Source organism: Eschrichtius robustus, chromosome 6 (genome assembly GCF_028021215.1).
Source record: "Eschrichtius robustus isolate mEscRob2 chromosome 6, mEscRob2.pri, whole genome shotgun sequence".
In the NCBI taxonomy this organism is placed as follows: domain Eukaryota; kingdom Metazoa; phylum Chordata; class Mammalia; order Artiodactyla; family Eschrichtiidae; genus Eschrichtius; species Eschrichtius robustus.
This window is the reverse complement of record NC_090829.1, coordinates 91666661-91691647: the sequence shown is the minus strand read 5'-3', so window position 1 is coordinate 91691647 and position 24987 is coordinate 91666661. Positions and strand designations below refer to the sequence as shown.

The 24987-nt window shown below is 41.0% G+C and overlaps 1 protein-coding gene and 1 pseudogene across 2 annotated transcripts in view; one reads left to right on the top strand and one right to left on the bottom strand.

Moving 5' to 3' along the window:
* The window catches only part of CD47 (CD47 molecule), a 56321-nt gene extending 35335 nt beyond the window's left edge, over positions 1 to 20986 (bottom strand). For both annotated transcript variants that reach the window (XM_068546786.1, XM_068546787.1), the window contains exons 1-2: positions 20780 to 20986; positions 8052 to 8399 (exon numbers count right to left, since the gene is read on the bottom strand). In XM_068546786.1, coding sequence (XP_068402887.1) covers positions 8052 to 8399; positions 20780 to 20825 — 394 coding nt within the window. In that variant the 5' untranslated portion in view covers positions 20826 to 20986. The remainder of the gene's footprint in view (positions 1 to 8051; positions 8400 to 20779) is intronic.
* Positions 1183 to 1701, top strand: LOC137766665 (mitochondrial intermembrane space import and assembly protein 40 pseudogene; annotated as a pseudogene).
* Positions 20987 to 24987: the final 4001 nt, after the last annotated feature.

Genomic DNA, 24987 nt, shown 5'->3' with positions numbered 1-24987 from the left:
CTTCTCTCACACCTCACTTCTGGCCTGACACTAAATCCTGTGGTTGCTACCTTCAAGATACAGCCAGAATCTGATCTCGTGTTCAAGATGGGTTGACAATGAAATGTTCTTTCTTCACTGGCCTCCCTCCTTACACAACAGAACAATCTTCAACAGTCTTAGCATACATTAATAGAAATCTACCAGTGAAAATAAGAAGTGTGTTTGACCTGGTCTGACCACTCATTTTTCACTTATTACACAAACATTTATTAAAAGCCCACCATGGGTAGGGTACTCTTCTAGGTACCTGAGATCTAGCAGTGAATAAGCCAGGTGGGGCTATGGGCTTGAGGAGGGGGAGGGGCTGAAGAACAGACTCTTGTGGGTAGTAAGGCCTCATGGGGAGAGGAACTGGCTCTGAGCCTTGGACTGGAAAGAGCCTGCCACGTGAGGACAGTGGAGAAGATATGCCAAAGGAACAGCAAGTTGGAGCAACTGAATGATGGCCAGTGTAACTAGAATCTAATGATACAAGATGAGACGGAAAGAGATTGCTGGGATTAAGAACTCTCTAATTACCTGTTACCTCTCTCTAATTTGTTAAGGTGGGAAAAGTCTGCTCAGCTTGTTAAGAAAGTTTGGATTTTATTCTATAAGCAATGAAAAGTGATCGGAAACCTTCAAGTAGGGAAGAAAAGTGACCTGATTTATTTAAAATCTTCTTTGGCAGCCTTGAAGGGAATGGATTATAGAGAAGCAGGACCTACCAGAAAGTTAATGCAGCCATCAGGCAGTAGCAGGAAGGGAGGACACGGCCCACAAATGCAGTCCTGAGTTCGGTTTTACTCATCAAATTTAAAGACATAACAGGGAACCGTCCCAAAGGAAAGTGACTAGAATAGGGGTGCTGAAACCATGAGCAATGGCTGAAGGGGCTGGGGAGTTTTACCTTAGAGAAGAATAAACTTGCAAGAGAAATACCATACCTCCTAGTGAGTGAGAAATTGCAGGGTTGCAAGTTTTAGCTTGACTTCAGGAAGAACTGGAACTGCCTGATAATAGACTAAAATCCTCTGGGCAGTAACAGTCTCATTCTGTCATGCGCTTACGTAAACATTTGAATGGGAGGGGGCGGGTCCGCGCGGGCCTCCAAGCCGCCCGCCCCGCAGTGGAGAGGTCGCAGCGAGAGGCCGCCCCCCAATGCCGCAATCGACGGAGGTCGGGGCGCCGGGCTGCACCGTGGCCTACTGCCGGTAGGAAGGGAAGGATCAAATCATATTTGTGACAAAAGAAGACCATGAAACTCCAAGCAACGCGGCGCTGGTGGCCGACAACCCCAATGATCCGTACGAGGAGCACGGACTGATCCTGCCCCACGGAGACATCAGCTGGAACCGCCCGTGCCTTGGGGGCGTAGCCAGCGGCGCGTGTGGGGAACTGTTCAAGGCGGCCTTTTCCTGCTTCCACTGCAGCACAGAGGATGTCAAGGGGTCGGACTGTGTAGACCAGTTCCAGGCCATGCAGGAGTGCATGCAGAAGTACCCGGACCTCTATCCCCAGGAGGAGGAGGAGGAGGAGGAGGAGGAGGAGGAGGAGAAGCCAGCAGATCGATTAGAGGAAACGGCTGCCTCTGAGGCCACCACAACCAAAAAAGAGGAGGGGGTCCAGCTAATGAAGGCCCAGGGCGCGCTGGGCTCCAGCCTCCTTCAGAGAGGATGAACCTCTCCAAGAAAGTGTCTCTCCCTCTGTTTTCTGTGCACTGTACTGTACAAAATAACTTACCGTGCTGATCAGGGGTCTTGGCCCCTTGACAAAGACACTGAAAAATGGGTTGTATGTATGTGTGTCTCACATAAACTATCAGCGAATGTAGCTGCCACTTTTGAATTCTCTTCTCAGATTGTCCTGAATTTTGCCACTTTGAAATAACGTGCTGAATAATCTCAGCAACCAAAAATCATTATCTGGGAGTGTCTCTTGTGAGTGAGCTGATTTATTCTGATTCCTTGTATCCCTTTTAGTAGATTTTATACCTAGTTGGAAAGCGAAATAGAAACAAGACATCTTCCTTTAAAAATGCTGGAGCGGGGCCATTCCTTGTAGAAGAGGCGGGATGATCAGACCTTGAGTATTTGACGAAGCACTATGCTTCATTTCTGATATATTTTGGTTTCCAGTTTGCATTGAGCTCCAGGTTTTCTACATTTGGAAAACAGAGCTTTGTACCCTCTGAGTGACTGACTCCCTTTGTAAATGAAGAGAAAGCCTGTTTTTTTCTGTTCTTGTTATTCCAAAAGCCCTGGTTTGGGGTCTGTGTTCACACTGGCTCTGTCTCAGCCTGTTCAGATGCAATGTTCTTGAGAGGTGGGGACCTAATCATTACCAAAGTAGCACCCGAGAGAGGAAACGGTGTCAATTAAAAGGAAAGCATGATTTTTACCTGAAAGAAAAATTTTTTTGAATGACCAACTACCTGGGGTGTGATAGAAGTAATTCAGGAATTACATGGGCAGATAGACTAGATGACTAATAGCCGACTCTATACCTCTATGCAGAAATAATAATAAAAGCTATTTCAAAGACAGAAGGTGGGATTATAGAACAAAAAATATTGTTGTCTAAGTGATTCTTAACTGGAGCTTATCAGAATTACCTGGAGTTTATCCAAACGTCACATACTCTCCCCTTTCAGCTTCTACCCCAATAACTGTGTGTGTGTGTGTGTTTATGTGTGTGTGTGTGTGTGTGTGTGTGTGTGGGGCAGGGGTGGGGTGGCCCACGAGCCTCTCAATTTAAAATCACTGCTGCATCACCCTGCTGTAATTTGTCTTCTCTCACTGACATGAACATGTTACCGCTCTCTAATTTGTTTTGGGAAAAGTCTGAGGATCACTGAATTGGATCTTCGAGTATCAAATGAGATGCTGGGGAAAAACCCAATGTTTTATATAAAACTATGTATATGCCCATTAAGCTACTGATTTGTTAAGAGTAATTAGTACTGTCAGACGACTAACTCTTTGTTTCCCAAGGGGAGAGGGAGACAAGATACTTCTCTAAGGTCCCTTTCAGTTCTGAGTTTCTATGGCACTGAGAAAATAAATTAAGCTTCAAATGGACTAAGAACAATATTAGATATTTTTCCACCCCAGGATTAAGAAAGATGATCCAAAGTCATTCAAACTCTTATTCTACCCAAGCTACGTCTGACAACTATGCCCATTATTCTCCAATTCCTGGTCAGCTAGAGCGGCTCGCAGGAAAATAAACTTACTAGTGGAAAGGCAACGAAATGATACTAAGAGGATGTGGTCTATGGATAAGTGCTTAAATTCTGCTTCCAAGTTTAAACATTATAAAAACCCAGGACCTCATTTCTCTTATCGTTGTGTACAAAAATGGGATGACCTGAAAGAAGAAGAAAGAAATCACTCTAATCAATTAAGTGTGCCTCTCCTTCAAATATATACAAGGTACACCTCCATGCACAGAGAACACGTTTCCACAGAGAAGGATCACAATAAAATTTCTGACACTAAAATTCAAGCCAAATTTTTACTTGATGCTTCAGGACTGTGATGGTTTTTTTTTTTTAATTTTTTTTTTATGTATTGACTTGGCTAGGATATAGTCTCCAGTTATTTAATCAAAGCCAGAATTCTAAGGTAGCCCCCAAACACCCTGCCCCCTGCAAGCAGCCTTTTTAAATTCCCTCCCCTGGAGGGAGGGATGGGACTGTGAATATGATGGATTTCATTCCTATGATTATATTATTTCATATGGCAAAGAGATTTTGCTAAATATAATTAAGGCCCCCAATCAGTTGACTTTGAAAGAGTGATTATTCTTGAGGGAGAGGGGGCAGACCAAATAAGAACTTAAAAGGGTTTGGGATTGTTCTAGCGAAAGAAATTCAACATGTGAGAGGGATTCAACAAGAGTAGGATTCTCCTTAGCTGGCTTTAAATATGGAAGAGGCTGTGTGGCAAGGAAGGGGAGCAACCTCTAGGAGCTAAGAGAAGCCCCCAACAGACAACCAGCAGAGAAACAGGGACGTCAGTCCTACAATCACAAGGAATTGAATTCTGCCAAAACCATGTGTGCTTGGAACAAGACCCTGAGCTCCTGATGAGAACACAGCCTGCTAACACCTTGATTTTAGCCTCGTAAGATTGGAGAACCCAGTCATACCATGACCAGAACTGTGATCTACAAAGTGGTGAGCTAATAAATGGGTGCTGTTTAAAGCTGCTACATTTGTGGTTGTTTGTACATGCACTTGAAAACTAACACGAGGATCTCAAAATGCCTTCATGTCAACATTATGAACATAACGTCTCATGATGATGATAATAGAAATGGCAACTTTGCTAAACTTGAACAGACCTTTTAAAACAAAACCCTAATAGCTTACTCAGAAAAAAGTAAAATTTTAAGCCTCCAAGTTTTTGTATGATTAATACTATAAATATGAATATTAATAACACATTTTATAACTATTATTATTTACATTTAGTAATCTGGTTGTTTACAAGGTGTTTCCACAGAAACTGTATACAGTGCTGGTAAACATACTGGTTTTAAAGACAGACAGATCTAGGTTAAAATCATGGCTATGACTCTGGTCTTGAACAACTACCCTAAATCTCTCATGCTTCCTCATCTGTTAAATGGTAAGACCTTTACCTATCTCCTAGAGTTCTTGAGTTTAGGACACAATATACATAAACTATCTGGCACATATACATAAACTATCTGTGCCCTAATAAATGTCAGATTATTTTACTGTTCTTTTGTACTATCACTTCCTTGAAAGCAGGGATTATGTCTTCATCATCAATGAATCCATAGTGGCTAGCACAGTGCCTGACACATAGTAGGTGCTCAATAAATCTCTGTTAAGTAAGCAAGATATTTTGAACAAGACTGTGATGGAAATGGTATTCCCATCTTACAGATAAAAAACAGAGGGCCAGACAGGTTGAGTTTTTTATCCAAATTTTCTTAAACTAGAAAATGGTAATGTATAGAAAAAGCTTTCTGAATTCAAGTCCTGTGCTCCGTCCATGGTACTATACTATACGTAGGCACCAGAGGTATATAAAATCTCATAGAGAGGTATACATATCTCATAGGTAGTATTTCTAAAATACTGTGCTCCAAAAAAAGGGCACAAAGAATGGCCACCCTTAATGCACATTCTACTAAGTGGAATTCTCTATTATGCAATTTCTATTCCTCACTTATGCCTATATTTGTGAAAAAGTACCACATTGTAAAAATGGTTTCTATTGCCTAAATCCCCAAAGTCCACCTGATGGGTAAGTCTCATTATCACAATACATTTGTATTCCACTATAAGAGTCCTGCTCCAATTAACTTTTTGTGCAGAGAGAAGGTTTTTTGTTTTTTTTTTTTTCCCAGTAAAAAATGGGTACAAAATAATGACATGACAACAGTAGATGCTGGCAAGGATGTGAAGAAACTAGATCACTCATATGTTGCTGATGGGAACGTAAAATGGTACAACCACTCTGGAAAACAGTTTGGCAGTTTCCTTCACTTTGTTATACAGCAGAAACTAACTCACCATTGTAAAGCAATTATACTCCAATAAAGATGTTAAAACAAACAACTAAGCATACACTTGCATACAGCTGAGTAATCGTACTCCTGGGCATTTAATTAGAGGAATGAAGATTATGTGCACCTAAAAACCTCTATATGGTAGTTCACAGCAACTCCATTTGTAACAGCCAAAAACTGGAAACACCCAAAATGTCCTACAATAGGTGAACAGTTAAACAAGCTGCGATATACCCATACCATGGAATACTACTCAGCCAAAAAAGAGAGAGAAAGAGAACAAACTATTGATACAGGCAACAACTTGGACAGATCTCAAGGGTACTGTGCTGAGTGTAAAAAGCCAATCTCAAAAGATTACATACCATATGATTCCATTTACATTACACTGTTGAAATGACCAAAGTATAGACATGGAGAACAAATTAGTGCTTGGCAGGTTAGCATGAGGGACAGCTTTGTGCAAATGAAATAGTTTTATATGCTGATTGTGGTGGTAGTTACATAAATATACATATCATAAAATGACAAAGAATACACATACATTGTACCATTGTCAACTTCCAAGTTTTGATATTTTAGTATCGTTATATAAGAGGTAACCAACCACTGGGGTAACTGAGTGAAGAGTACCCAGCACCCCCAGCACCCCTCTGTTCTATCTTTGCAACTTCCTGTGAATCTATAAGTATTTCAACAAATAAAAATGAATGCAAAGCCAAATGTCTGAGACCTCTGGTAGAATTTTCTACATTCTCTACAGTGAAACAGTACCTCCTCATTTGAATGGTCCCAGAGTAAACACAGTCCATATTTTTATAGGGTACTTTGAAAACAAAGAAAGATGAAACAATCACACACAAAATTATAAACTTTCTCTTCATCTCAGATGTTGGTATTCCTTTCTCATCCACCTTCATTCCATCTTCTGGCCTTTCAAGTCTCATATCTTGAGTTTACTACCCAGTGACCTACACTACACTCAAAAATTACTGGTCCCTATGCCTTGTTTCTTCATTCCAATGAAGCTGTACATTCCTTCAGAAATTTCAACTAGATATTAGGTTATCCAATTCCAGATTAGACCCCTGATGAAAGGTATACTTTAAAATAAAGAAAAAAAGCTCTTCAGCCCAAATTAATACCAAATTAATAAAAGTTACACTGTAAGAGAGATTTCTGAGCAGAAAAGCCTTCCAGATTCTGCTAGCCTACTCTAAGCCATCTCCTGCCCTCCCTCTCACAACACCCCAGGCCAGCTTCAGCAACCTGATACCTTCCTTCATAAAACAAACACCCCAAGAACACAATTTACATCTGCAAAGCACTTTGGTTCACACAGCACTTGTACACAAGGGATCTCATTTGGTGCTCGTTAGACTGTAGAATACATAAAAGCAAGTATCTATTTTCATCCCTATTTTAGAGATGAGGTAACTTGACTTGGCAAAGTAACTTCTCCATACCATAAAGGTGAACAGTTACGTTGCAGAATAGGGGATATAACTCAGATCTGTTGATTCCTAATCCTAAGCAATGTCAAAATATTCTATCAACCTAAGCACCCCATTCCCAATGTGGTAACAGACATTTAGTAACAGTAAATGCGAGAAGAACAGAGGCAAATAGCGGATCCAATTGAACTGATCTGATCCCACTGAAAGCAGAGGTTCTTAAAGTATGGTCTAATCCTGAGATCGGTAATATGTCTAGTGATTCTAAATAGAGCTTTCAAAATAGGAGGTTGAAATGTACTTCTATGTGGTTGAAGAACTCAGCTGGTACAGCAAAGAACAGAAAGAAAGGAGACTTTAAATTTACTTCAGGTAACTTTACTGCTTTATGCAACTCACCAACTCAAGATCGCGAAGAAAGGGCAGAATCATGGTGCTATAATTTAAATAATTATAAATAAATAAATTAAATTGGATCCCTAGCTCTCCCACATCTTGGCCAAGGGAAAAAATAACAAAGCAAGGCTAAGCACAGGAAACCTCAAGGAATCATCTATGATAACCTGATTTTAAATATTCTGATCCTCCTCCTAATCTGTTCTTTCCAGAGGAAGCATGGCTGGGACTTGTCAACCCTTGATCAAAGTGTAAGGTTAAAAAAAAGGCAAAATAATTGGAAAAAGCCTTGAAAATTAATCACATGAAAGAAAGTACTTTTGATGGCAACAAACAGAAACGCAGAGTAGATGACCCCCGGACTGCTCACCGTAATATAACACTCCTCAGACAAAAAGTTTGAGAACCACACAATGTACAAATTAACAAACAACAAAGGAGATTTACTGTGAAAAGCAGAAGAGCATATAAGATAAAACTCATGATCTTAAAGCTGCTAAACATTCCATCAACATTTATTATTAATAGTTCGCTTTTTGATTCAAACGAGTCGGTGGCCCCATTTTACCCCCCTTTCTAACAGGATCATGTTGCTTCAGGAGAAATAAAAGGGAAACTTTATAGAAGCCTTACCAACACGATATTTTAGTTCTACGATGGTTTCGCCTTCTCTGCTTAATTCTGTTACTTCACAAGTGTAGTTTCCTAAGACGGCATCACGTTTATCCATCGTCAAAGAGGCAATGCCATTTAGTAATTCTGATGGTGAGATTTTTGCACTAGTAAAGTTATCGCTGGGCTTGGACTTTTGCTGACCTCCATCAAAGTTGAAAATGTCTTTTCCTTTAAATTTCCACTTGACATACAATTCAGCAATGCTCTTCGCCTCCATGTTATTAACAAAACATGGGATGACAACAGTTTGATTGCAAACGGTGTATTCTACAGATTTGGTTGTATTAAATATTAGCTGAGCTGAACCTGGAAAAGAGAAATAAAATTGTTTCATTTCATTACAGAATTCTATACTATGAGATTTTACATATGTTACAAATCCTTAAGATAAAGAGAAATGCTTCTATTGTTCACTTAAGCAAGCAAGCAGCTATAGAGAAGATGGGCAAGGTTAAAAAAAGAAACAAATTATTTTAATATTAACATGCACAGCTGACAGACAACACTGTACACCTCTTCCTTATTCATTCCCAGTAAAACAAAATATACATTCTCACACATCTTGGGAATAAATTCAGCAACTGTGTTAGAACATGCAGGTGTAGTATCTGGCTTTGGAAGCTTTGACGTAATCATTACTGTCTTCTGATATATGTAGAAAAATACTATCCTTACTATGAGAACATTTTAAACAGAAAATAAAACCAAAGATTATATTCAGTCTTAACTTCTACACACTCCTCCAGATAGAACTTGCTAAACTGATATGAAGTTTATCTCTATCCCTATGTTGCATTTCCGAAAAAGGTGTCAGGCTCTACTGTACTTAAATATAAAAAGTAAATCACATGAATCACATCACATCTTTCCACTAGGATGGAAAGTCTTAGAATGCTAAGGAGAAAAAAACATTCTCTATGGTTATTTTCCCATTGCAAAATACAGACAGCAACAGACATTTTGTATGCGAGTATTATAAAAGATTATACACAATTGAATGGTATTTTCCCACTCCCACATTTCATTGAAACTAAGGAACAACTTCCAAACGTACATCACAGGTATCTCTTCCTTCTAGAAATCATAAACCACCCAAAATAAAGCTAAGACGCAAGTTGAAACCAAGAGCAGATACTGCTAATAAGTAGCATATATTCCATCAACTCTTTTCAACAGGATAAACTACTGGTTGTTGCCTTATAAAAGAGGGATTGAGAAATGCATCATCTTTCGTCTAAAATGTGTAAAAATGTGGAGAAATTGTAGTTGTCTTCCATATTCTTCAGCCATTTATCAACTCTTTCATCTAAGTAGTTCCTTGGTGTTTCTCTCAAAAAAAGCACTAACAAATATAAATAAAACCTCAAGTTTAATCATTCATCTTTAAGATTTTTTTCCTTCATCGGGGCATAGGATGTTATTACTCTAGGAACATAATTACTCTTCAATAAATGCCCACTGAATTGAATGCTAGGATGCAGAGTGGAATATGAACTGAACAATGTTCAAGAAGCCTGAGAACAAATCCCATCTCTGTCATTTTTCAGTATGCGCCCTTAAGCAAGTCACTTAACTTCTCTATGCCTTGGTTTACTCTCTGTTAGTAAGAGGATCAAAAACCAACACCGGGCTGCTTCACAGAATTGTGGTCAGCATGACAGGAGAAAATATATTGGCAAGTACTCTGTAAACAATACTGTGCTATAAATATGTAGGGTGATACTATAAAAACTAAGCACTATACAGCATTTTAATGTAATGCTCCAGACCTTCTCTGACTGGCAGGTCTAAATTGTTACATTGCTGGGAATCTGCAGTCTGAATCAATCCTGTGGGCATCCATAGCTCACCTCTCCCTAGTTCTTTATATTTCTAGCCACCCAAATATCAGGAAGCCCCAGGCAAAACCTGGACTTCCAACTGCATTCTTCAAAACCTTGGAGTTGTAAATTATTTCCCCTGAGAAATAAGCATTAGGGGGAGACTATAGTGTACAAGGAGAGAAGAAAGTGGCTATGATGTTGGAATTAGAAAGGAAGGAAAGTGTCAGAAAATATGGTCAACGATTTTGAAATGGACAAAAAGATTACTGGGAGTCCTTTCAACGGAGTGCTGGGCATTGTCTGACAGATCCTTTTCGAATATCTGATTCTATGGGGCCTGTGCCTCTTGCTAAGACTGGGCTGCTTTTACAATTTTGTAAGTTGTAGAAAACTGACAGTAATGCGAATGATTCATATCCATAGAGATACAAATAAGTTTTGTTCTGCCATTGATTTCCACCTGGTGGAAGAGAGGAATTTAAACAATTACATTTTAGGGACTTCCCTGGCGGTCTAGTGCTTAAGGCTCAGTGCTTCCACTGCAGGGGGCACGGGTTTGATCCCTGGTTGGGGAACTAAGATCCTGCATGCCTTGCAGCGTGGCCAAAAAAAAAAAAAATTACATTTTATTGCGCTGAGGACACTGACCAATTTTGCATTTACTCACAAATTCATTTCACCATTCCTGATTTCCCATATGTACATGTGTCTATTCTTACAATTCTCTTTTAAAACCAAGATGGTTGTACCATCTTGCTGGTTTGCTTATTAATGTGAAATAAAAACTCTGACACATGTTCATTTTATGTTTGTTTGAGTCAAGATTTTACCTTCTAAAAATTATCCTTTAATTAAAGAGATGCAAGTGAACAGCTAAGTTATCCCAGCGATCTTTTGTAGAAGTGGTAAGACCGCTTCTAAGTAAGAAGCAGTCAGCAAGCACTCCACGATTTCATAACTTATGTTTAGAAAATGAATTTTCTAAAGAATACAGAAAGCACTGATTATACTGTGTTATTTGTTGTAATATTAATGCAAACATTTTTATAGCTGAAGCAATTTAAGTAGAATAAACGCTGTCAATAAACTTCAAAGTGAAATTGACCTGGATAAACTATAATTTGAATACTCCTTGCACTAATAATTAATAAATAAAGATAGTCCAAAAATGTTGCTCCATCAGCTGTTAACTACAACTTCATCCTCTATAAACATTTGTTAAAAAGCTATTAAGTAGTAAAATTATCTGATTTGGTTTTTCTCTATTTTGCCTACTGCCTTCTGATGAAACAGCAAAGTGAAGAAATGATCTAAAATATACAGAGCAAATAAAGGATCATATAGATAATTATCATGAATAAGTAAGTTCTGAATAATCAAGAAATGCTACAGCAGTCTAAATCAGAGAGAAACTGATAAGTATAACCATCAGCCATGCCAGTTACAGATAAATTAACAAATGAAATGAGAAAACTAACTTATATCAAATGCCAAAAATACTGGACCTTACAACCTCTGTGACTACAGACCACCAACTCAAACCATCTCATACCACAGTCCTCAAAACAGCTGCTATACACTTGCAGAAAAGGCTTAATACATGATACTCACAGTACACAGGCCTAGGTCAGAAATGCTAACATGCAACAAATGTTTCTTGAGAATTACCTGATCTGAAACACTGTGACAGGATGTGGGGATACAATAATGGAAAAAAATGTAGGAATTATCTTTAAGAAGCTTAGAATTCTCACTTGGGGGACTGATACATACTTTTTATAACCCAAGGTCATAAGGGCTGTCCTACCTGTATGAAGTGCTATGGATGGGCAGGAAAGTAATCAGTCTTACGGATTTCAAAGAAAATGTTTGTTGGGTCTTCCCTGGTGGCACAGTGGTTAACAATCTGCCTGCCAATGCAGGCGACACGAGTTCGAGCCCTGGTCGGGGAGGATCCCACATGCCACGGAGCAACTAAGCCCATACGCCACAACTACTGAGCCTGCGCTCTAGGGCCCTTGAGCCACAACTACTGAGCCCGCGTGCCACAACTACTGAAGCCCACGTGCCTAGAACCCATGCTCCGCAACAAGAGAAGCCACCACAATGAGAAGCCCGCGCACTGCAACAAAAAGTAGCCCCCGCTCACCGCAACTAGAGAAAGCCCAAGCACAGCAGCAAAGACCCAACGCAGCCAAAAATAAAATAAAATAAATAAATTTATTAAAAAAAAAAAGAAAATGTTTGTTGCTACTAAGAGAACAACAGAAGATTGTCATGGACCCTGACCATTTAGGCCTTCAATCTTTTATCGTTTCACATGTTCCACATAAAAGTTCTCTCCACTGTAACAACTCTGAAATCACTCTCCTTTTGCAAGAGCTTATCTTATACTCTCTGAAGGAGCCCTCTCTTCCTATTTCAAGTTGAGTCCTCCAGATAAGAAACCAGAAGCTTCCAATGCTTCCACCTACAAATTTTCTTGCTACCCCAACTATCCACACCTCTCTTCCCCTCACTTCCTCCTCTTCAGAAATGAACCCTGTCACCTGAGAGCTAGTTTACATTTCTGCCCCACACTCATCAATCTCCTCGAGGACTTTCCCTCGTTGACTATCATCCTCCGACATCCCTCAAGTTCATTTACAATAGGTTTAAAAAAACTTTTTTAAATGCTTGAATATTAGCCAACTGAAAAAAAAAAATCCCTTGTACTTGTCTCTGTTTCCTAGCATCCTAGAAAGATAATCTACATGCATTTCTTCACCTCTTACTCACTTTTTAAATCTCTGCCACCTGGCCTGCACCTTGCCTTTTTTCACTACAACAGCTCTTGCCAAAGTCACCAATCATCCCCTGTGAAAACGGAATGCACATGGTTCACTCTTTATCTTGACTTCTCTACAGTTCTTGAGCCAGTGGGCAGCTAGCTCCTTTCTTGCTCTTGTCTCTTGGCTTCTATGTCTCTGGATTTCCTCCTAGAGCCTTCTCCATCTCGTTGCAGCATTTTTTCTTTATTGAAATCTATTCCTTGACTCACAATAAATATTAGGTTCCTAAGGACTTCCTATCCAACACTGCCTCCCCACCCCTCCCCGTCCCAGTATTCTCCCTTACTCCAGGTTTTAACTACCCACACATTTTATTTAACTAGGCCTCACCTTTCTCCTTAACTGCAGACCTTGGAAAGCCAACTGGCTGCTATGTGTTTCCACTTGGATGCACTACAGTTACTTCAGAGTCAACATGTCCAAAAATCTACTTACCCTCTGCCTACCTTCATTCCAAATCCTCACTTCCCTAAAGTATTTTCTATTATCTACCAGTCAACCAGACCTGGACCTACGAATCACGCTGGATTCTGCCCTCTCCTAAGCCATGGAGAGCTCTTGTTAGGCTCAGCCTATTTAACAGTTCCTAAATCCAATGTCTGTTGTATGAATTAATTAGACATTCATCATTTCTGCCTTGAACTATTGTCATACCCTCTTAACTAGCTCCCTGCCTTCAGCCTCAATGTTTCCCCATCCCAGCCATGTATTTTCCACAGTTCCCAAAATAACTGTTCCAAATGCAAATATACACTCTTTTGCCTAATATACTTTAACAGCACCCGCCGCCCCCTGACTTTCAGGCTAAATTCTAAGGGTATTAGCATGGAATACAAACTAGGTCCTTCAAGATCCTGTCCAGCTCCACCTCCTGTACTCCTTCATTTCCAAACTAAGCTCCAATCATAATGACCTTCTTGCAATTCCATGGATATGCAAATGAACTCTCTTCTCCATGCCTTTCCCCCCACACACAAGCTGTTCCCCAGCCTAAGGAGGCCTGTACCTTTCACTGCGTGTTCAGGTAAGAGCACAAACTTTGGAATCAGACCTTGGATGGAGATTTAGCACTTCCTAAGTGTATAACCTTAGGCAAGTTACTTAATTTCTGTATCTCAGTTTCCTCATCTATAAAATGTGCATGGTGATAGTGTACACCTCATAGAGATTTTGTTAAGATTTAATCAGATAAAGAACATGGAGTTCTTCTTTCAGTGCCTTTCACATACACAGCAAATGTTCAATAAATGGCAGCTATAGTTCACTAACTTTGGCTCTTCCTGAAAGCACAGTTGAGACGTTCAATCCTGTTCCCTTTGTTGCTACTACTCAACTGTATTCATCCCTCCTTATTGCTTCCACTGCCCCCTCTTCAAGTGCTGTCACTGCATTTACTATCAAATCTTGTAACTACTGTTTTACTTTACTGATCTCTCCTTTAGGATCAAAAGATAGTAATGCAAGGACAATGTCTTCATTTGGTATCCTATGGATGTAACCCAGGGTCCAGCAAGTAGGACTTAATACATTTCTTCTGAATGTAAAAATTTAAAGTATGAATCCCAAGAAAGGAAAATCTAAACATCGTATCAGGGAAGAGTCACTCTTCTTCCATATTTCAAAAGAATCCTCCACTGTTTCTTACTTCTATAGACCTGATTACAGTATCGTGAAGCTACATATTTTAATGAAAAATCTAAATCAAGTCAGTTGCAGATTGGATGGAACAGTTCCTTTAAAATTACTTGTCGTGTCTAAGAATGCTCTTCCTACCAGGTGGTGTTTAAACTGGGTCTGGAAGGATAAGTAGGAATGTCATAGAAAAGGAAGAGCTTTCTAGGCAGAGTACGTAATGAGTACAGAGGAATGAAGAAAGAGAATAAACGAAGGCTGATGATTATTCAGGTGAGCTCTAGGAAAGGGGGCTGGAAAAGATGGTTAAGAAGTATTGTAAAGGCTTCTTTGAATGTCATTCTGAGGAGTTTGGAGTTGAAAACATAAGCAGTAGCAAACCACTCAGACTTACTTACATTTAAAAAAATAATACAGCAGTATGAAGGGTGAATTGCGGGCAGGAAAGGAGATGGGAAAGAAGATACATTAAGAGATCACTGCAGTAATCCAGGCAAATGACAACTGAAGAGAAGGCCAAAAATTACAGTAAAAAAACAAAAAAGTAAAATCGACGTAAGTCAGATGTGGGAGGTAAAGGAGAAGAAGAAAGAAGAACTGTAAAGTTGTTAACTAAAAAACAAACAACCCAATCCAAAAATGGGCAGAAGACCTAAATAGACATCTCTCCAAAGAAGATATACAGATTGCCAACAAACACATGAATGGATGCTCAACATCACTAATCATTAGAGAAATGCAAATCAAAACTACAATGAGGTATCACCTCACACCAGTCAGAATGGCCATCATCAAAAAATCTACAAACAATAAATGCTGGAGAGGGTGTGGAGAAAAGGGAACCCTCTTGCACTGTTGGTGGGAATGTAAATTGATACAGCCACTATGGAGAACAGTGTGGAGGTTCCTTAAAAAACTAAAAATAGAATTACCATATGACCCAGCAATCCCACTACTGGGCATATACCCTGAGAAAACCATAATTCAAAAAGAGTCATGTACCAAAATGTTCATTGCATCTGTATTTACAATAGCCAGGACATGGAAGCAACCTAAGTGTCCACTGACAGATGAATGGATAAAGAAGATGTGGCACATATATACAATGGAATATTACTCAGCCATAAAAAGAAACGAAATGGAGTTATTTGTAGTGAGGTGGATGGACCTAGAGTCTGTCATACAGAGTGAAGTAAGTCAGAAAGGGAAAAAAAAATACTGTATGCTAACACATATATAGGGACTCTAAAAAAAAAAAAAAAAGTTCTGAAGAACCTAGGGGCAGGACAGGAATAAAGATGCAGACGTAGAGAATGGACTTGAGGACACGGGGAGGGGGAAGGGTAAGCTGAGACGAAGTGAGAGAGTGGCATGGACATATATACACTACCAAACGTAAAATAGCTAGCTAGTGGGAAGCAGCCACATAGCACAGGGAGATCAGCTCGGTGCTTTGTGACCACCTAGAGGGGTGTGATAGGGAGGGTGGGAGGGAGACGCAAGAGGGAGGGGATATGCGGATGTATGTATACGTATAGTTGATTCACTTTGTTATACAGTGGAAACTAACACACCATTGTAAAGCAATTATACTCCAATATAGTTGTTAAAAAAATTAAAAAATAAAATAAAATAAAAATAAAGTTGTTAGCTAAAATAGCAATAGTATGCATAACTAGTTAGACTGTGGATTAACTATAGAGAAAAGAGATTTAAGAGATGTAGGGGTGAATATTCTTTCAATATTTAATAAGCTGAGTATTAAAAGTACCTGTGGTGCAATGAAATGGAGATGTCCAGTAGATCCCAGGATATATCAATCTGGATTTAAGAAGAAAAGTCTGAGCTACAAAGACTTGGGAATTACCAAGAATAAAGGCGGTAATTGAAACTGTGAGCATAAACAAGATCACCCAGAGAGTCCTTGCAAAGCAAACAGAGCAGGTACCAGAGAATAAAGTGTTGGGGAATACCAATATTTGTGGAGAAAATAGTTAAAGAGGAACAAACCAAGGATGTGAGAAAAAGAAGTGATAGAAGTAGGTGAGGCAGCAAAGAATGCCACTGCAGACACCAAGGAAGGGTCTTAATATGGACAAAACAGATGTCAAGCAGGATGAGTAAAAACAGCCTCTAGAGATTTAAAATTTCACCATTAGCTTCTTTACCTGCAGCAATGTCAGCAGACTAGGGACTCGGCAGTATAAGAAAGCAGAGAAAGAAGGCAGTGATGGAAAGAGCGTGGAGGCCGGGACAAGGCCAAGGTTTTTTTGGTTGTTCTTCTTGTTTGTTTTTAATATGGGGTGAAACTTGAGCATGTCTGCTAGCTAAGATGAAGGAATCAATGAAGAAGGAAAGATCTAAGGTACAAGGCTTAAGGATTAAGGTGATTAGGCAGGTCTCCAAGATGGTGGAAGTGAAAGAGCTGTAGACAGGGTATCCTTTCCTTGGAAAGTGAATAGGAACACTTCTGACACTGGGTGAAGGAGGAGAATGAGATGAACATTGCCTAAGATATTATAAACAAGTTTAGTAATGGTGGGCGGGAAGTTGAGAGAGTCCACACCACACATCACTATTTCTTGCAGTAGAGTAGGAAGTTAATTATTTGCTTGGAATGGATGTTCAGGATTGGGGTAAGAAGCCCCAGCAGTCACTAAGGTGAATGAGGCAAAGCTCGTTAAGTAAAGACACCTGTGAGAAATGAATCCTACTAATATTTGCCATCAGGCTTGGTCTCTGGTATGAAGAACTGGAGTCTCAAACTGAATTGGGTTAGAATTAGGGTCAAAAGGAGGATTTAGTCAGATCTCTCCTCAACAGAAACTAAAGTCTGGGGTAAAATGGAGATGTCCACACCTGTTTAGTTCTGACTCAAACTAATCTCCCACTGGGTTTTAAAGTGGCCTCATGAGAACAGAAATGGTCAACCTAGAATTATAAGGCCCGGGGCAGTTTAAAGTCAGTAACATCCAGAATTACAGCATTATCAAGCACTTAAAATATATTAAGTACTACTGCGGTATAAAAACAAAAAATCCCTTCTCTTCATAAACTACACTTTAAGTTATTAAGAGGCATACAGTCCGAAATTTGTCTGTATGTCCAAGAGGGCCTTGCAAAATGCTTAGAGCATAACATGGGCTCATACTTGCTTGAAACAGGAAAAGCAATTTTGATAGACCCTGCACTTGCCAAATCCCTTGCCTTGCTTTTTAACGTATAAGTGTGACATGTTTTCAAATATGCACTTATTCTCCTAATCTAAATCTTAAACCCTGGGATTGACCAGATTCTGAGTCTTATACAACTGCTCCATGGAGATGGAATAAAATATTCAGAGCAGGGTGTAACTTCTAATTCCTGTTGCAACTCCATGTAACCACAAAGAGGGAAAATTCAGGTTCTATTGTCTTAGTCTAGGTATATCAGAATCAAATTTCCTGGGTGCTCTACATTTTTTTTACTTTATTACTACAATGAGTTTAGCAAAATTGATGCTACACTATCATTCTTGTTCTTTTATCATGGAAGAAATATCAGCACTAGTACACAAAGTGAAAGTTGCTTTATCACAACCCAAGAGTGCATTATATTAGGCTGAGGCACAAGATATAAAAATATAGAAATTTTTCTCTTGTATAAGAAGGTATGACAGCAAAAACCTAAAAGATGGGTAAAATGGTTATATGAAAATTACGTCACAAAAAGAGCATAAATGTATTAAAAAACAATGCCTATAGTAGCTAGAGTTGAATTAACATCAAGGAATGCAAACTTAGTTTTAATAATGCATTTTGGATTTAGAATGTTTATCAATTTTGGGAAAACCACCTATTTTTCATCTTTAGAACCTGGCCTTTCAAATCTCCATTAACAATTCAGTGGCAAAGATAAAACTTCTGCCGAAATACAGATGACAGCATGAGCAAATGTCCTAATGGTAGGCATTTAGTGTAATGCTTTAGCATACTGCCTCTAGACTGCTGGGCAGCCCCGGAAATAAGTACTTTTAAATAGGCATTTACTTCCTTAAAATGGCAAATTGTGGTTAAAAGTAATATATTCTTTAGGAGAAAAGAAAACATTTTTGTATGAGCAAGCCAAATGACTAATAGACTTACACAATAAAAATGTTTTTTAAATCATGTGTACCTTTTAAAAACTCACTTTGAACAAAGAAAAGTCATTCAACCACTGATAAGACAGTTCATATCTCTGTCCTTATTTGAGTAGCGTTTTATTTACCAGTTAGTGAATACCACTGAAACTGCTGATGTGCTTTTAAACAATGTATAATTGGACATATGGGGGAGGGGGGAGGAAAGGAGAATAGTAACTCATTCTACATCTTGTAAACCAATAAAGGATGTTGTATTTTGCCTGTAATTAGAAGGAATGGGCATTTTAGACAACTTCCTTTACTACAAAGATCAATGGAAAGAAACTGTAGTGGTTACCAGGAAGGAGCCTTTGATTAACAATCATTTATAAATGAAACTAAAAGCAAATCAAACCTGAGTACAAATAAACATACAAATCCATGACTTCCTTACTCATTATAGAATCTAAATTCAGTCTCCCAAATACTTTGGTTTATAACTACTTGTGTTCTGAGACTGTTAACATCTCTTCATACATGTTCTTTTAAAACTACATATTAAACACACATGCACAAAAATCCATTATATCTATGACAAACACTATCCCTTCCTGTTTTACATTCAACACTTAAATGCATAATGCCTCTGGTTTTTTTCAGGTTATTATTAACTAAGTACAATGAAATACCATAAATTCTGAATTCCAAGACTCTGTAGGGACTTGAGCACACTACTGTTGTACGTAAATGAGTGCTAATTATATGTGATCATACCTATTACTAAAAGAGGCCTAACCATTTCTATCCCCAAAAGTACCATTCTAGCACTTCTTTCTAATCTACTTGAAAATAGGACCCCGTTTTTAAAACAGTACATGATTTACACTTTTTACGCTTCAAACTAGCTTTGAGACCAACGGTCTGAATTAGTAATATTTTATTACAAATTCATAATCGGGTTCAATATAAGGCTTTCTGATCATACAACAGGTTTCTGAAAGCAGTATTATTTGAGCTATAATGATAGTAATGGGCAATAAGCCGTTAAGGATAACAGAAAACACTACCTTACCTAATATCAACCCTTCAGATAACAGAGATTGATTATTAGCAGCTCCAACATCCCAGGCGGCTTCAGAGTGAGGAAAGAGCTAAGCCGGGACTTAAGGGCATTTTGGAAATAGCTTGAAGTCACAAGCCTTTATGAATGGCACAGTGAGCCTAATAACCCGTTTAAAATCTAATTAACTTAGCATTCTAGAATAAAATGTAACAACTGCTTGTTACTGTTACTCCAACTCAATTCTGAATTTTACAAAAAGTTCACAAGAGGCTCTATAGACGTGAAGTGTGACAGGCACTGTAGAGCCACGAAAATTCCCATTCCTTCCTCAGTTGTTATAGACGAAGCACACGTTTTAAAAAAGCGAAATGGATTCCAAAAGCTTGGGGGGCCAAAACGCCTTTGGCGTCGAAAGACACCAAATCCCACTCTGCCGCAAATATGTTTTGACTAGAGGTTACTGTCTTCATACTTCAAGCGAAATCTGGATTACTTTTAAAACGGTTCCCCTAAAAAAAGTAGGAAAACTTGAACGTGCAATTCGGACTGTATTAAAGTGGATGATGGGGCGTGGGAGTAGCGAGAAAGAGTTTCCATCCAGGAAGCTTATATCTAGGGTATTAAAAAAAAAAAAAAAAAAAAGGAGCCAGAAGAATCTTCTGATTAAACGCTGGGTTGCAAATGAAACTTAACTGTGTCCTTTACGTCCCCTTAACTCCTATGTTCAGGTGGGAGGGCAAACAGGAGAAACCCCTTCTTTCAGACTTCGCCAAAATGCGCACTTGCATTGCATGAGGCTCGGGCCCTCCCACTCTCCCTCCTTCAACCCCAAATGCGTTTAAAGCACTGAGGAGACAGAGGGTGCGAAAGAGGGGGGACCCTAACAGCTGCCAACCCCTCGCCTCTGATCGCGCCCTTTCTCTCTACAGCTAATTTTTGCGCGAGGTGCACGGTTTGGAGTCTTCCTCAGTGTGTGCATCTGGAGGTGGAAAACAGGGGAAGATGAGCCCCGCTCTCACCCAGGGGAAGAGGAAGAGGAGGGAAAGGAAGCAAAGAAGTGGGCGCAGATTACCCGCGGGGCCCTCCTACGTCCGCACCCCGCTCGTGCAGGGCCCGCGTGCCCAGCGCCCTGGCCACCCTCTCCAGGCAGCCGCCGGGCCAGAGGGGGCGCAGCCCACACACCCGCGGGGGCGGCGAGACACTAGCCGCAGAGCCAAGAGCGAGTGACCACTCACCGCAGCGCGCCGAGCCCAGCAGCAGCAACACCACCAGGGGCCACATCTCCGCCCCCGACGCGGGGTCGCCGCCGCCGCAGGTGTCTGGAGCAGGCGCCGCCGCCGTTACAGGGAGGACCGACCGCCGCCTCCCGTCACAGTCAGGACCGGGTGCCCAGGCGGCTTGGCCGCGCGCAGGCGCGCTCCCGCCGCCCCACACCCGCTCCCCCTCCCGCGCGGGCCGCGCACGCGCGCTCGGCCTCGCCCCCTCCCCGCCGCGAGTGCTGTTGACGCGGCGCCTTCCCGACTCGCGGCTTCGAGTTCCCACTGCCGCCAGCTCCCGGGCGGTGGCGCGCGCCGGGCTTCCCGGTCACGCCCTGCCGCCCCAGTCCCCAGCACCCCCGTCAGTGTCCCCGCCCCGCACTGGAGGCTGAGCGCGTATTCCCACGCTCACCGGGGCCTCATTGCCCCTGTCCCTGTCTGCTGTTCCTTTTTTGCCTCCCGCACCGCCGTGGGCCCCACTGTCCTGCCTCCACTCGTCCTCTCCTGCTTTCACTCCCATCCTCACGCTTCAGGAACTACCGCCCCCAGGCGCTGCTCAGCCGGACCGCGGAGCCCCGGCCCCTCTCGAGCCCATGATCACTCGCCTCTCCCGGGGTCCGACGTCCTCCTGCGCGCTTGGACCTTGACGACTCCACGCCTCTCACTTCTGCCCGTTTCCCCCGAAGCTCCGCCGCCTGCCGCAGGAGCTCACACCGCGTGGGGGCGTCCCTACGCTTCCCCCCGCGGGCAGCAAGCCGGGGGCACCGCCCCGAGGGCAGGCAGGTGGCGGGCGCCTGTCCGCAGGGAAGTTCCGCTCGCCCGTCGTGGGCTCCGGCGCCCTCCTCGGTCCACCTGTCCCCATCTGCTTTTGTTTTCTTAGCGGCTCTCGGTTCTCAGCTTTTTCTCGCCTTGTTCTATAGTGTTTTCAACCTTTGAACGGGATTACTCAAACAAGTTCCACTCGCGGTGGTAAACACTTTGAGATGTGGTTAATTCTGGAACCCTAGGGGCGATCAGGCATGGTCGCAAACGTTAGCAGAAGTAACCAAGATGTCCCTTCCTGCAGAGTCACTGGGCCTGGTTAGTGATCTCGCCCTGTGCACTCCTCTGCGCAGTTTGGGTTTAGCTTGCTTGAAAACTGGGTTCAAAGTGTGGCTCCAAGCCACAATATGGACAAGGCCTTTGAATAGCTCACCGAATCACACAGGCCACATCATTCATGCTAAAGCAAAAGCCCTTTTAGAACTACCTTTAACATTTACCCTAAACGATGAAAACTCTTGTCAAAAAGTCATGCTCTGGTGACTACTCTGATGGCGTGCGTATCCTGTCCGCTCCCTTGGTTGTTTTTCTCTTACGCCGGAAAACAAAGCAATTTCCCACCGCAATGTTCCACTCCTCCAAATCCTCTACCCATGGCACTTCCTCCATTGCATCCCCATAGTAATAACATCCAGGAAATAAAATTACCACTCTGACCCTCTGTAGCAGTGTACTGTATAATATACTGTGTAACTCTTCCCTATGATTGTTTTTTGTGTAGACCTCTTCCCCACAGCGTTATCAATTCTTTAAAATCAGAGAGGGTATTTTAAGTATTCCCTTCTCCATGACTTCCTGTTGAACTGGGCAGACAGAAGGGGTTTTATAAAACTTGTTGATGTGACTTGAGGCAAGTGTTGCTCCAGTGAAATTTGATAGTTTTTTAATGATTAAAGAAAAAAAAGAGAGAGAGAAAGAAAGAGAGAAAGAGAAAGAAAGAAAGAAAAAGAAAAAGAAAAAGAATTGCCTTGCAGATATCTTATTAAAACAATGGTTAATAATTATGGTAGTAATGATTTGAATGGCAGCTTTGACACCCTGAGGCTACCAAAGAGACTGATGGATTCTCCTCCCACTGCTGCTTATGTGGATACAAAAGAATCATCCATCAGACTTTGAGCATTCGGGACATTGTGTATCACAGAGCAGCTGGTTGGCTAAATAAAGTTGTCTGCTGTCCCTGAGATCAACCACCCCCCCTAAAGCTGAAGAGTGACTGGGAAGGACTGTCCCCAGCTTTCAGAGGTAGAGATCAGTGATGCTCTATTTTATCCTGGGAGCTGCTGAGGCTATGTGCTTACTGTAGCTTTGCGCAGAAAATGGAATAAGCTTAAGTCAGGTAAAGGAGAGGCCACCTGGGTGACCACCTCTGCTCTTAAGAATCTAGCTGGGATAGGTTTTGATGGTGGGGCAGGAGGAGGCCTGTTCCAGGAGAGACAATCCAAAGCAACCTACGTAGGTTTGATGATCTTCTCTCTGGGATAACCTTGGGCTCCTTTCCCTAGTATCTAACCACCTCACATTTGTGTTTCCCTTGTAACATTTGCAAGCATTTTTATTTGGATTTTGAGCTCATCTTATCTTTATGTGATGGGTTTTCTTGGATGGAAGACAAGGGAGTAGTGCATAGAATGTTTTGAACAGAGGTAATACACATTAGGTATATTACCTAAATTAATCTTCGTTAACAGCCTTAGAATGGGTATTATGATCTTCACTTTAGCGATGACAAAGGGAAAAAGGGATGATGAGCACATTGCCTGTGGTTCTGTGTGATACTTACCTCTCATTTGCGTCTAACTCCCTTGCCCTCTTTTTCCTACTTTTTCTTTTCACTCTGTAATGTCAAAGATGTTATAGTTTCCCCTTTGTAGATGAATAAACCTACAACCCCCAAATAATTGCTACCCTTTACCATTATCAACACCCTTACAGATGAGGAAAGTGAAGCTTGCTCACAAGCTCAGGGAGGGGATGGTGGTTGGTCTGACTCCAAGGCCAATGAAAATGTTCACAAGCTTCCCTTCTGAATTCATGGTCAACTCCCCTTTCTTTCACTTTCTATCTTAACAGTACATATACTTTTATCTTCCTCCCCAAACCTACATGCTACCACATAGCTCATATTGATATGATATTGTCTAAAACTTTATATTGATACAGTTGTATCCTTACTGTAATTTTTCATTCAACTAGACCTTTTTTTCTGCCCCATGTTGGTGTGCCATGCAGTGCCATGCATTGTCCCCGATACTCCTGAGAGTTAGCTCAGAACTGTACCTGCCTAGCCTGTGCTTTGTGCAGAGCCAGATGAACCTTTCTACATAAGTGGACCCACGTCAAAGGATCCCACAGTAGACCAAAGCCCAGGATAACCCCAGTGTAAGTTAAGTCCCCCTTCTCTGTATTTTTAGTCATGTTTGGTGCATATGAGTTACCTTATTATATTGAAAGTACCTGTTTGTGTTGCTGTCTTCAAGTTCAATAGTGACTCCTTCCTAGACTGTAAGCCCAATGAGGGGAGAGACCACATGAGTCCTATTCATTGCTAGTCCCATTGCCTGGCATATAATAGGTAATCAACAAGTGGTTGTTAAAAGGGTGAATGAAATAATTATAAATAACCTCTCAAGGCCAGGAACTCCATCTTCTATGATTGTCTGGCAAATTACCCATCATAAGGGGATGTTCCATTCTGAATTTCTGTGAACCGAACTATTGAGCTAACCCTGGTGCTTATCTGGTATACCAGAGGTTTTTATCACCACTAAGTTCCAAGTTTTTGGTTTATCAATCATCAAGCTTGTTGCAGTACATGGTGAATATTATCTCTCTTCTTAGCGTCTGAATATGATTTTTTTGGGGGGGTTTGTTTTTTGTAATGAAGATTCTTGTATTTTTAACACTCCTGGCCAGTGGGATACTAGCTAACTTCCGTGCCCTGGTCAGGCACTTTACACTCGTAACAATGGACTTTTCCATGCTGGGACTTTCTACTTTTAGGCTTCTGTGCTTCAATCATGCTGTTCCCTCTGCTTCACATGTCCTTCCCCACATTTTCTTCTTCTCTCTCCAACCCAGAGAATTCCAGCTCATCCTTCAAGGCCAAGATCAAATTTTACCTCCTCCAAGAAGCCTTTCTCAACCCTACTTTTCCTTTTTCGCATAGCTCTCCACCACTTTTCAGGTCTAATGACCTCTTCCGTTATATTATACTTTGTTCATGCTGCTAATAAAATGTGTCAATATATATTTCTTTCTACATACCTGTCTCCTCTTCTATCATGTTAGCTAGAAAAAAAGTGAAATGTTTCTGAGTATATTTGTATCTCCAGGGTCTGGCACAGTGCCTGGTTGAGATCTAA